The sequence below is a fragment of the Erigeron canadensis genome, chromosome 4 (assembly GCF_010389155.1).
Source record: "Erigeron canadensis isolate Cc75 chromosome 4, C_canadensis_v1, whole genome shotgun sequence".
NCBI lineage: Eukaryota > Viridiplantae > Streptophyta > Magnoliopsida > Asterales > Asteraceae > Erigeron > Erigeron canadensis.
In genome coordinates this window covers 1,408,621-1,422,584 of record NC_057764.1, presented here as the reverse complement: position 1 = coordinate 1,422,584, position 13,964 = coordinate 1,408,621, and the positions used below count along the sequence as shown (strand labels likewise).

Below are 13,964 nucleotides of genomic sequence, written 5' to 3'. Positions count from 1 at the left end.
AGTGATAGGCGGTGATTTTGAAGCTGTTGCCTCACTCGATGACTTGTTCACAGATGACGTGAGACCTGAAATCACTATTCCTCCTTATACTGTTATCTCTCCTGAAGAGATGAGAAAATAGTACTTTGTTAGAGGACTTAACGATTACCACTCTGAAATGGAAGCTGGTACTACCTTTTCTACCACCAGCGACCCATCTACCTCTGTAAAGGTAAACGGTGCTAGCTCTTTAGCAAGTACCAACAATCCTTATCCTTATCTTCCCATTGTTGGAATGATGCCAAATGAAGGAAGAGTTCAATAATCTTCGGAAGGTGACATAAATGGTGATGGTTTTAAGCCTGTTGCTCCTTAGCAACTCACCATCAAAGCTGTCGAACCCTTCAAGAGAAGCACAGTTGCTGTCCTTTATGACTACATCACGCCTCAACGTGTGAACCCTATCAGTCAGCAACCTCAACCTTTCGCTTCTCAACCTTCTTCCTCATCCTCTTAGCAAGTTCCTTCCCGTGATGACAGTAAAACTGATCAGCAGAACGTCTTATGAAAAGACGTGTCAGGTTTTGTGATGCCCGATATCAGCAAATAGAAACTTCATAGGTAAGACCTGCTGATACTCAACATCATCAACAGGCACCCCAATCTCTTCCTGTTCCTTCTAAAATAAGGCATAATACTTCTCAAAGAGGAAGATTTCCTCAATCTCAAAATAGGTCTACAACTCCTCAGATAGGACACTTGCCACATCACTCCTCAGAAAGGATACTTGCCACATCAACAAGTAAGGTCCACTACTCCAAATAGGAAGTATCTACCCCATATGCAAATGAGGTCAGCTACTCCCAATCAGCAATCTAGACTAATTACTCCCAAAGGAGTACATCAGTCTCAACAGCAGGATCCTTCTTCCTCTTATCCTGTTGTCAAACAAGCTTGGAGTATAGTAAGAGGATCACAAGATCCTTCTACCTCTTCATCTCAGGAATAAAAAGGTAAATCCATTTTGGGTCCTGCTCCAAAGATGCCTCAGCTGAAACTTAAGCATAAGCATAAGTCTAAGCAAAAGAACAAGGCATCTTTTTCTTTAGATCCTCAAATTAACGAGCTTGCTTAGCGAGTTACTGATCTCTCTTCTCAACTGAAGGAACTCTTTCTTCAAAATCAAAAGAGCAACACCTCTGGTCGAAAATGTTACCTATGTGGTAGCAGAGGACATGTTGCTTCTGAATGTACTGAAGACACTTCTAGGGATGCTCCTGAAGTTGTCATTCGACCAAATCCCTCTTTCTCATCAGCTGCTTCCTCCTCCACTATGGTCAGCGAAAACTCTCATTCTACTGAACCTGTAAATAGTATAGGAGATATAACTGTTCTCACTGAGGAAAACATTGTTGACTTCATTGCAGCACAAAATGTATCCATTCCTCACTCCCAAAGGGTTATAACAAATGAATTTGGTGAACCTGCTATGTTGGTGGAGTTCAGTGACACAGATGTAGTCACCAACTTGGTCTTCATTCGTAATGATAGTATCACAACTCCATTCGGTGATGATGAATCATCCCATGGAACCCTTCCCTTCGACCCTCCTCCTTCTCATCATTCTACTCAAGCTGAAGAGGGAACCTCTGAAGCACCCATTTTTAATCCCGCTAACATGGCTTTTAGTGAGTTTAACAGTGAACCTTTCTAAATCCTTCTGTTACATCCATGCAGGGATTGCTAGGAAAAGGAGTGTGGTATTTGGACAGCGGCTGTTCAAAACACATGACTGGCTCTAAGTCCCCGTTGGATAACTATGTAGAGGCTCCTGGCCCTACTGTAGTGTTTGGTGATAACTCCACTGGACAAACTGAAAGATATAGTCATCTCCCTAATGCTCTTATTAAGTTAACCAAGGTTGCTTATGTAAATTGGTTGAAACATAATCTTATCAGCATAAGTCAACTTTGTGATGTTGACTACAAAGTGATTCTTAATAAGCATCAAGGTACTTTTGTAAATGTAAACTAGGAAGTCGTCTTAGTTGCTCTCAGAAAACGAGATGTATATCTTGTTGACTTTACTCCTATCAAAACTAACAGCGAGACTTGTTTCTTTTCCAAGTCAGCAGCTGAACTCAGTTGGTTATGGCACAAGTGTATCTCGTATGTGAATTTCAAAACGATCAACTCTCTGGTAAAAAAGAACCTTGTTCGTGGCCTTCCCCATCTCTCTTTTGAAAAAGATAGACTCTGTGGTGCCTGTGAAAAGGGTAAAAGCCATAGGTCTACTTTCAAAACTAAACACACAAATTCTATCAAGGGTTGCTTCCATCTTCTTCACATGGAGCTTTTTAGTCCAGTGAATGTCCAAAGTCTAAAGGGTAGCAGATACATTTTAGTAATTGTCAATGAATATTCACGATATATTTAGACTATCTTTCTTCATTCCAAGAGTGATGCTGCTGAGGAGATCATCAATTTCATCAAGAAAATTGAAAATCTCAACAGCATAAAAGTTAAAGAACTTAGAAGCGATCATGGTACTGAGTTCAGTAACCACACTCTTGAATCCTTCTGTGTTGATCAAGGGATCTCACAAAACTTATCTTCCACAAGTACTCCTGTGCAAAATGGTGTTGCTGAAAGGGGAAATAGAACTCTCATAGAGGCAGCACGTACCATGCTCAGTGAATCTTCTCTGCCTAGTAAGTTATGGGCAGAAGCTATCAATACTGTTTGTCATACACAAAACAGGTGTCTAGTTGTTAAAAGACATGACAAGACAACATATGAGGTTCTGAAAGGTAATAAACCTCATATAAAATAGCTCCATGTATTTGGATGTCCTGTCTTCATTCTTAACAACAAGGATCACTTAGGAAAATTTGATCCTAAAGCTGATGATGGCTATTTTCTTGGCTACTCATCCATCAGCAAGGCTTTCAGAGTATTCAACACTCGCGTTCAAACGGTTGATGAATCTATTCATGTTACTTTCGTTGAAAGTTCATCAGCTCTAAAAGACATCCAATCATCTTCTTTTAAGGTCATTTTCAAGGAGCTTGTTGACCCTCATATTGAGGAAGCTGACTCATTTGTTGATGTTTCTTGCTCGCTGCCTGAAAATGATTAGCATGTCACACAAGACAGTTCAGCTGATGTTGACCTAGAGCAAGTTGAGGCTCATATCTAGACGATTGAGCCAGTTGAGCCTATCTTAAGATCAGTCCATGTTGCATAAGCTAAACCTGGATCACTGGCTGATGAAGTGCATGCTGATGACTCCGCTGAGGAAAAGTTTCATGATGCATCAGCTAATGCTGATGATATGAATTCTGTTGATAACTTCAGCATCAATGATAACTCAAATCACTCGAATGACTCTACTGATCAAAATCCAGAACCCATTCTTACCATTGATCTCTCTTTTTATAATACTCCTGCTGCTCCCATCTCTCAGTCTTCCACTGACACTCTACTAGGTTCATCAAGTGTTCCCGCACTTAAGTGGACATCTAGTCACCCAGCTCACCAAGTCATTGGTGACCCTCTGCAGAGGATTACCATTCGATCAGTGACAAGAAACACTCGTCTCTATGTAAATTTCTTGTGTATGATCACTTCCAAGAATATAGGAGAAGCAATGGTTGATCTATTATGGGTTGCTGCCATGCAAGAGGAACTTACCCAATTTCAGAGACAACATGTCTGGTTTCTAGTTCCTCTTCCTCCTGGAAAAGAACCCATTGGAACCAAATGAGTTTATAGAAATAAAATGGATGAAGATGGTGTTGTTACACGTAACAAGGCTAGGCTGGTCACACAAGGATACCTTTAGGAAGAAGGTGTCGCTTATGATGAAACTTTTGCACCAGTGGCCCGATTGGAAGCTATATGCTTGTTCTTGGCACATGCTTCTTACAAAAACTTCATGTATACAAAATGGATGTAAAGAGTGCTTTCCTAAATGGAAAACTCGATGAGGAAGTTTCTGTTGAGCAGCCACTTGGTTTTGAAGATCTAGCCAAACCACACCATGTATATCATCTCTAAAAGGCTCTTTGTGGCCTTAAACAAGCTCCCAGAGCTTGGTATGACACACTCTCTGAGTTCCTTCTCTCTAACAACTTTCAGCGAGGATCCATTGACAACACCCTCTTTATCTATCGAAAGGGTGCTCATGTCCTATATGTTCAGATATATGTAGATGACATCAGCTTTGGATCCTCCAGCAGGAAACTTTGCACCAAGTTCATCTCACTGATGTCCTCTCACTTTGGGATGAGCATGATGGGTGAGCTGACTTTCTTTCTTGGTTTACAAATTTGCCAACTTCCTAATGGCATCTTTATCAATCTAGAGAAGTATATTCGTGACATGCTAGCTAAATTTGACATGTCCAATATCACTCTTAAACCTACTCCTATGTCTCCACCTAATAATCTCCATGCTGATCCTGAGGGCAAGCATGTGAATCCCACTCACTATCGGGGAATGATTGGCTCGCTGATGTATCTCACAACAAGTCGTCCTGATATCATGTTTGCCACTTGCCTGTGTGCAAGATACCAAGCATCTCCTAGGGAATCTCACCTTCTAGTTGTCAAAAGAATTTTTAAGTATTTAAAAGGCACTTCCATATTGGGTCTTGGTATCCCATAGACTCCAACTTTGACCTAGTCGCATACTCTAACTCTAACTATGCTGGATGCATGTTAGATAGGAAAAGCACCAGTTTGGGATGCCAACTATTTGGGGGGGGGGGGGGGAAGCTGACTAGTTGGTCTAGTAAGAAACATCATACATTGTCCATCTCCACTGCTGAGGCAGAGTATGTGTCAGTAGCGAGTTGTTGTGCAGCCCTCTGGGTGAAAAATCAACTCGTTGACTATGACTTAGAGTTCTCTAAGATTCCCTTAATGTGTGACAATACAAGTGCAATTGCCATCACACACAATCCTGTTTATCGTTCCAAGACCAAACACATAGATATTAGGTATCATATCATTCGTGACCATGTCATGAAAGGGGATGTTGAAATTTATTTCATCCTTGCTGATGGTCAACTTGCTGACATATTTACCAAACCCTTAGATGAAACCAGATTCAAGTATCTGGTCAGTAAGTTGGGAATGCTAAACGGTGAATCAACGACATGACTTCTCATGACTGCTGAAATCTCAGCTTATATCTCTTTTATAAGTTGATAAGTGACTCCTTAGTCAAAACCTTCACTAGCGAGTTCAAGTGTGTCTTACTCGCTGAAACTAATAGAAATGAAGAGCTTGAAATCTTTATCTAGTCCAGCAGCAAACGGCTCTGGTAAAGACTTATCAAATCCGTTGATCCCTTTTGTTTTGGGAAAAAGCAAACCATCGTCCCTTACCAAACGATGTTAAGTTTCAACCGTTAAGTCCCACAAGTGCAAAACACGTGAGGGACTGAAAGTGCAAAAATCTACAAGTTCAGGGAGGAAAACTGAAATTTACTTTATCTTCTCTTTCTTAGTGGCCGGAAAATTCGCTGGAAAACTTAAAATGTCGATATTTCACTCGTTTCTTTGAATTAGACCATGAAACCACCACCAAACTTCTCAAATTTAATTTCCGCATGAATCCTAACCAAAGGATTTCAGATTCAACACTTTCCGGAAAACTCAAAATCTCACTGGAAAACCAAGAAAGTAGCTACAGTGATCCATCCTATTGAAAGTAGCTACTCATCTAACACATGCATATATGTTTAGAGTTTATAGAATACAATACAATACATAAACATATATATAATTAATAAACCTCTATGAAAAGTAAAGGACTTTCTTTAATTATGGTATTCATCTAAATTATTTATTTATTATTGTTACTTTTTTCGAAGGACTAGTTGTTTGTGGTTTTAACTCAAGACTTGAAACATGGTTTTAGACAAAAATGACCAACTAAAAGCTACTGTGCAAAATACAAACTAAATAAATCGAATACATTGTTGGTTTTTCATCTACTTTGTATTTAACTATAGTTGATCTTCTTCGAGTCCAACCAATTTGTGTACGTAATTGATCAAATAATTAATAGATACAATCCTGTGTAAGTTTTAGATAAAAATGAAGACCCTAAATTCTAAATCTAAGAATCCTAATCACCCATATATAACCCAATATGATCTTCAGATTGTCAAAAGGTGGTTTTATTTATCATTACAAACAGAACTACTTTTTTGTGTTTCTCGCGTACAGTTCACAAAATGTTAGATCATGTTTACAGTTTGGTTTATAATGCATGTAAAAAATGGAGCAAAACTAAAACTCGGAAATATTAATAATAGGAAAATACATACCACGAGTTTTCTATTGCATTGGGCGCATCAAAAGCATGTTTTATGATAAGGGATTCCATCAACAGATTTCATTACAACACTTTCCAACGAGATTTTGAGTTTTTCGACAAGTGTTGAATCTAATATTTTTTTGTTAGGATTCGTGCGAAAATTAATTTTGAGAAGTTTGGTGGTGGTTTCGTGGTCTAATTCGAAGAAACGAGTGAGACATTGACATTTTAAGTTTTTCGGCTAATTTTCTGGTCACTCAGCCGGAGAAGATAAAGTAAATTTCAGTTTTCGTCCCTGGACTTGTAGATTTTTGCACTTTCAGTCCCTCACGTGTTTTGCATGTGTGGGACTTAACGACTAAAACTTAACACTGTTTGGCGAGGGACGATGGTTGAAAAAATCTGCTAACTTTAAGGTCAAAATTTGAAACACAACAACCATACTAACAATAACAAGTTAACAACCATCATCATCATATGCATTTTTTCTTCAATGTTTATACATATTTGTACCTTTATTTATATTTATACAAATCCCATCAAGAAATATTAATAAATAAGAACAACAACTAGAATTATAGTGTATTTATTCTTCATTATAAACATCAAAATAAGAAACATCAAACCTTAGCTGGATCACTAATTTCTTCTTTTCTCAAAACCATCATGCAACATGAATATCATTTTCATCTTCGCTTAACTGAAACAAAATCAACGGTTTACTATATCGATGGTTTCTAAACACACCTATGGCGAATACATTAGATTTTCAGATCTAATGTCCATTTTTTGCCCCACTTAACTGAATCTAAGAAACCATTTTTTCCTCTTTGAATAGCCTCCTTTGGCCGCCGTCAACCACCGTCTTTGGGGTGTTAACCGCCAAGGAAAGGGTTACTTTGGCAGCCACTCAGAATGGGGTGGGTACATGGAACGATGAAGTAGATTTTCCGATGAGATGGTTTTCCGATGAGGTTTTCAGGTGATGGGTTCGATTAGGTTTCGGGTCATCTATATCTACTTGTGTGTGTATCTACGGGTATGTATGTATATATACACATTTGTTTTGACTTTTCAACATATTAACATAGATGTAAAAGTTGTTGAACATTTATAAGTTGTTAAGTATTTTGTATGCTTTTAGCTTTGGATATTCGATCACTGATTCACTTCGTGGGTTTTAATGGTGGATTGGTTGTAATGTGATTGGATTCGTGGGTTTTAATGGTGTTAATGTGATTGCATTGTGTTTAGATTTTTAATGGTGATAATAAAATATGGAGTCAAATATAGATTAATAGATTATATATTTATTTATTTATTTATGTATGTATAGTGATACAGATCTGGGATGAGAAGAAAGAAGAAGGTTGAGGATAGATTTAGGTGTAAAAGACGAATATACCCCTTCACGTGAGCGGCATGTGACTCAACTTAACGATCTGTCCACCCCTGTTAGACGTAGGTATGTCAATTGTGCAAAATTGCAAACCATGGGTATGTCTCGAGTAATTTTTTGCAAATAGATATGAATTGTGTAATCTGGTATATTCGTCAGGTACTATCCTTGTAATTTACTCTAAAAAAACATGGATACGCTAATCTCTTATAAACCTTATAATATCATCTCCTTAATCCTACAAAACAAAACAAAAAGTAATATGAAATAAACTTGAAAACTTGATTAAACAACTAATATTAAGAAAATAGAAGAAAAATGTAAAACAAATAGTGAGATCTTGAGATAAAGAATAAAAATTAATAATGTATCAATCTTTAATATCGATAACAAAATAATGTTCATTAAATAAATGTTATATAATAATAATAACTAAAAGGATTTTTAATGATATTATACTTATATTATTATGAATGTAAAATGTAAAAGGAACATATATAGAGTAGAATATAGAAAGAAAAAAAAAGGAGGAAAAATAAGATATATAAAAACAAATATAAAAAATATTTGTATGAAATTGATAAAGTAAATATCTAATTTAACATTGATAATATATACGAATAGTAAAATATTAGATAATATTATCAATATAATCTAGTTTTATATTATATTAAAGCAAACTATAATATTCACTTAATATCTATCGTGGTTTGCGAAATAAATGAATATTAAATTAGATCAAGTGGTTTATCAATAATATTAAAAGTTAAAAGTCATGAGTTCTAATCTTATATTTAGCTTTTTTATTTATTATTTAAAATTGATAGAAAAAACTTCCATGTAGACAAATGATATAGATATAAATGTGTCTAAAAAAACATTAAAGTTACAAAAAAAATAAAATAACCTAAGCAAAATTGCTAGTTATATAGAGAGATTCGACAAAGTATGTAAATATGTTGATTTTTTTTTTCAAGATATTTCCCTTTAGTTCATAGCTAACGTTGTGGCAACAAAGATTATGACCTTGAATTAATAGTTAGTTATCTGTAGCGTGTAATTATAATTAAGCAATAGTTCTCACAGCATATAGCATATCAAACTCTTTGGAATAGGAAAAAGGCAAAAATATATAAACAAAATCTACAAGCAAGGTAGAAGATTCATTGCCAATTCATTTCAAAAATGTACTAGTTTATATCAGATGTAAAACATCATATTATTCATCTATATATCAAGTGAAAATCCCACTACTTCCTTCTATGGATGCCTCAAGTAGTCGTCATGCAAGAGATGAATCGCATATATTCTCGTCATCTGATGACAATGCCATAATGAAATACATACTCGCCACCCATGCGCCCAATGGCACCTATTTCGACGTCAAACCGTTTCTTGAAATCATTGAGAACATCGTGCATATGGCCAATCAAGTACGTTTTTTGCTTAGATATTTAATTTAAGTTATTGATCAAAATTTTATTACTAAATCTAATATTTGCGGTATATATATATATATATATATATATATATATATAGGCTAATCAAGCAGAACCAGGTTCAACAGTTGAGCGTCGTTTCATCTCTAACGACGTCAATGAGATTCTTGAAGTTATGGCGATCACAATCAATAAGGTTTGCTGTGAGGTAAAAGTTTACTCTAATCGCGTGATAACTATATTTGAGACCATTAATTGGCTATACAACATCTCTAAATATATATAAATGTGAAACCTTAATCCAAAATAGAGAAGTTTGATGAAGTTTAAGTTTTAATAACCATTAGATCAAAACATGATGTCATATACCTTTTTTAACATTTTAAAATTTAGTTTTTATTTAATACATTTAAAGATGGGTATTAATTATGAAAAGTAATTCTTACATTTTATAATTATAGAAAGTAAATATTTTAATGATATAGTTATGGAAAATAATTCCTAAATTTTGTATTATGTAATTTATAAGCGAAAATCACGACAATAGCCAAATTTCATTGCGATTGTACCAAAATAGCTAAGTTTTTTCGAATTATCACAAAATAACAATATAAATCGAAGTAACCGGACAGAATCGCACAAAGAACCTTAAAATCACTACAAGATTTTGCAAAATTGCAATATGTTAACTTTGACTCTTTTTTTCATTAATTTTTTTAAAATTGCAATTGCGATCTTGCGATTATTAAGATTTAATTTCTTTTTAAACATACTAGTTTATTACATAGTACATGAATACAAAGCTTCAAATACGTAAGAAAATATACTAGAAACATGCTAATAATCCCCTAAGTTGACCGTCCCGAAAGGAGATGAGTATGAAGTCGATTTGGATTTTCCTTTTAATTTTGATCTTGATGAAGATCCATACTCTCTCGATGGAGGAAAAGATGTTTGTGATGGCATGGGTACACTACAATTCAGCCTTGTATGACCACGTTCTTTACAACGATTACATGTTGTTGTCTTCACCTCTTTACTGATAGACGGTATACGATCGCCGTTTTTGGGTCGGCCAGGTAGCCTTTTGTCCATAACAGGTAGCAGAACTGTTTGTAAGTCATCTGATATCTCTCATTCAGAAGGATGTGGTATGGGATAGACAATCTCGGTATAAGTCTGTCGATATACTTCTCAAGTGTAGCAGTCCATAGTGTATACAGAATCAACTTGGTTTAGATGAGCAACTTATATAACACGGTCACATGGAAAACCAGAAATTCACAATAAAACACATTGCGATTTTGCAAAAAAATAAATAAATAATTATAAAAAAATAAAGCGTCAAAGTCAACATATTGCGAATTTGCAAAATCGCGTAACGATTTTTAGAATCTAGATTTTGAGTTTATATCGGAGTTTTATCAAATAACGCAATGAATATTGGTTATAAGTATTTAGTTTTAAATCGTTAGTATCTTATAATATTTAGATAAAAGATATTACTTATATGTATATAGGTTGTTTAGAATAATCAAAAAAATAAAAGATTATAAAAATGGAAAATCACCATTTTTCAACATAATTTATCAATCTTTGTTGAAGTTTTATATGGAGTATAAAAATTTAGCATGTTAATATGTATAAAAATTTTATCAAGTAATATCTATGTCTAAATTTATATCGTCAAAAAGAATATAATTAACATACATATCTTATTAATAACTTTTGATAGAAAACATTTTTTTATAATAATAGTATTATCAAATATCACTATGTCTCATTTATAACTATTAATTATATTACAAGTCATAACGACAACTTAATATATTTAATCCGTATATTACACGAGAAATAATCTAATTAATATATTTAATCCGCATATTACATGAGAAATAATCTAATGTAAATTATAATTTAAATTGCAGATTTCTAGCAAGTGTATTGGAGGTGGAGACGCACACACAACCACCATGGGGATTTTGAACATGCTTTCCAACTACGCGTGGGATGCAAAAGCTGTTATTGCTCTATCAGCTTTTGCATTGAATTATGCCGAGTTTTGGTTGGTGGCTCAGCTTTACATTTCCAACCCACTCGCGCGATCAGTGAGCCGCCTCAAGCAGTTGCCTGATATGCAGGAAAGCGGTAACGCTCTTAAACTGCGGTTTCAAGCTGTCACCAACCTGACGAAGAGTATGCTTGACCTGACTCGTTGCATTGTAGAAATTAAGATGCTACCGGAGCAGTATATTAGCCCCGAGACTCCGGAACTGGTGATAGCCACAACTCATATTGCAGCTGCAGTTTATTGGATCATCCAAAGCATTGTGGCTTGTGCGTCTATACTCATTAACCTCGTCCAAAAGGGACAAGAGTACGTTATCAATTCATCTTGTTTCTTTTTGCATTCTCGTAACATATTTCTTCCATATACAACTGATTGAACATCTATTGTAATAGGCATATCGTGAAGACCATAGACGGGTGGGAGCTATCAAGTTTGGCCCATAAGATCAGTAACTTTCACGATCACCTCAAAAATCAGTTAGTACTTTGCTATCAACACATTGGTAAGAGAAAAAATATTAGATGTAGGCACATGTTCAATGTAGAGATCTATATCAACTGAGATCAATAATTCATGGCATTTTTCAAATTGCTAACTAGATGAGAAGAAGAAGAATGAAGCATACCAAACGATTGTTCGCATCATGGACACTCCACATCGTGATAATGTGACGCCTCTCAAGCATTTGATCTACTCTAAGGATGATCAGTTACCACTGTACCGACTTTTTACAGACAATCGAGTAGGTGTTCATATGCACTATTTCATCAAAACATAGTTTGTATAATGGTTATTGACTAACATTCGAAAATATATATTTGTGTATAACTAGGTTAGCATAGAAGCTCTAAAGAAGAAGATTGTGTTGTTACTCATTTCCGACCTTGACCTATCGATAGAAGAGTATTGGATCTTTAATTATATGCATGGCATGATGAGAATGGAAACTGAGAACAAGTATGAGGTCGTCTGGCTCCCGGTGGTGCCTGATGATACAGAAACACCATTTGACGAAGTGCACCAACGTCAGTTTGAGGAGTCAAGAAGAATGATTCCATGGTTTATTTTGGTATGTGACCCTTTATTACTTCAACCAGCAGTAATCAAGTACATAAAGGAGGACTGGCACTTCAACCACAAACCAATACTTGTGGTGATGGATCCTCAAGGGAGGATCGTTAACACCAACGCGCTACATATGATATGGACTTGGGGAATTGAAGCGTTCCCATTCACTAGTCAGAAGGAAGAAGCCCTCTGGAAAGAGGAAACTTGGAGAATGGGGCTGCTTGACGGTGGTTTTGACCCAAGGATTTCCGAATGGGTACACTCGTCTATCCCAAATATAACTTTTGTTATCAGTCGGTGAGATCCTCTCAACAAGATATGTCATGTTAGACTACTTGGTTATTGGAGAAAAAGTTTGTCCGACATATATATTTCCCTTAAAAAAACAACCAATCTATATACATGGCCAATATCAGAGGATCTAAAATATTTACATTTTTTAGCTCTCTTGTATGTGTAGATTGCAGATGGAAAGTACATTTGTTTGTATGGCGGAGTGGACATTGAGTGGATACGTAAATTCACACTCATTGCAAAAGATGTAGCCCGTGCAGCAGAGATCCCACTTGAGATGATGTATGTCGGGAAAAGCAATACATGGGAGAGGTTGCTAAGGATCAACGATATAATCAGGCGGGAGAACCTTGGCGACATTCTTCTCTATGAGCCGCACTACTTCTGGGTACGACTCGAGAATATGTTCTACTCAAAGTCGAAGCACAACAAGTCAAGCGACCTAGACCCTATCTTACAAGAGATCATTACAATGCTTACATATGACGGGAATGATGAGGGCTGGTCAGTGATCTGTCATGGCTCAAACGATTGGATGCATAGGGCTAACGGGGAAACTGTTTTAACTGGTTTGACAAACTACAACGATTGGAAGGATAATGCACAACAGAAAGGCTTTCTACCCGCTTTAAATGACTATCTTATGGAAATCTCGACCCCACATCATTGCAATCGCTTGATATTGCCGGGAACCACCGGGCCCGATAGGGTAGCCTGTGTTGAATGTGGCCGATTAATGGAGAGGTTTGTCATGTACCGATGCTGCTTTGACTAAACTCATATATATGCATCCTCAACAACAGTTGTTACATATATAAAGAATTACCCATTAATTTGCTGCCTATATATTTATGTTTGTAATAATCCTATAGTGCTAACAAGTTGTGTATAAAGAAACTTTTATGAATGAGCTCGCGAGCGAGCGGTGTGGCTTCAGTTAAATTAAACTTTTTAATTAACAAATGATGTCATTATTGTATATTACTCGATATGTATATAAAATACAACACATCATTGCCTTACCACCGTCAGCTTTTTACACGGTCACCGTATGCCGGTATTCACCGGCGCGTCAGCTTTTCGTGTCCAGCTCCAGTGTCTTTGACAATCCACGAATGCACAACTTATGTTATAGTTAAGCTAGACAAGAAAGTAAATAAGAAGATAAACAACAAGAACAATGACAAGTTCAATTGTAATAAATCAATGCAAGTATAATCATATGTATCATTGATTAAACGATGAATACATGGTCGATCTTACAAACTTGACTTATAAGAAATACAAATGAACAATGTAAATTGCTAAGTCTAGACACACTAAAAACTTGAATAATTTTACAAGAGAAAATACAAGTGACACACACTTTCAAGGTGACTAACATCC

At 35.8% G+C, this 13,964-nt stretch overlaps 2 protein-coding genes across 2 annotated transcripts; both read left to right on the top strand.

Moving 5' to 3' along the window:
- Window positions 1-3,926: 3,926 nt before the first annotated feature.
- LOC122595339 (uncharacterized mitochondrial protein AtMg00810-like) lies at window positions 3,927-4,646 on the top strand. The gene is made up of 2 exons (XM_043767684.1): window positions 3,927-4,022; window positions 4,182-4,646. Exons 1-2 carry the CDS (start codon window positions 3,927-3,929, stop codon window positions 4,644-4,646), a joined length of 561 nt encoding a protein of 186 aa, XP_043623619.1.
- Window positions 4,647-8,951: 4,305 nt separating this feature from the next.
- Window positions 8,952-13,507, top strand: LOC122598545 (protein SIEVE ELEMENT OCCLUSION B-like). The gene is made up of 7 exons (XM_043771138.1): window positions 8,952-9,139; window positions 9,246-9,353; window positions 11,074-11,522; window positions 11,609-11,718; window positions 11,816-11,958; window positions 12,049-12,540; window positions 12,745-13,507. The coding sequence occupies exons 1-7, from the start codon at window positions 8,969-8,971 to the stop codon at window positions 13,351-13,353; spliced, it is 2,082 nt and encodes a 693-aa protein (XP_043627073.1). The 5' UTR covers window positions 8,952-8,968; the 3' UTR covers window positions 13,354-13,507.
- Window positions 13,508-13,964: the final 457 nt, after the last annotated feature.

Bases quoted from the DNA above. Each gene is read 5' to 3' on its own strand.
- LOC122595339 (XM_043767684.1), top strand. From the start codon at position 3,927: ATGGATGTAAAGAGTGCTTTCCTAAATGGAAAACTCGATGAGGAAGTT. The intron at 4,023-4,181 runs GTATATCATCTC...CTATATGTTCAG, and splicing joins ATCTAGCCAAACCACACCAT to ATATATGTAGATGACATCAG.
- LOC122598545 (XM_043771138.1), top strand. From the start codon at position 8,969: ATGGATGCCTCAAGTAGTCGTCATGCAAGAGATGAATCGCATATATTC. The intron at 9,354-11,073 runs GTAAAAGTTTAC...TTTAAATTGCAG, and splicing joins TCAATAAGGTTTGCTGTGAG to ATTTCTAGCAAGTGTATTGG. The intron at 11,523-11,608 runs GTACGTTATCAA...CTATTGTAATAG, and splicing joins CTCGTCCAAAAGGGACAAGA to GCATATCGTGAAGACCATAG.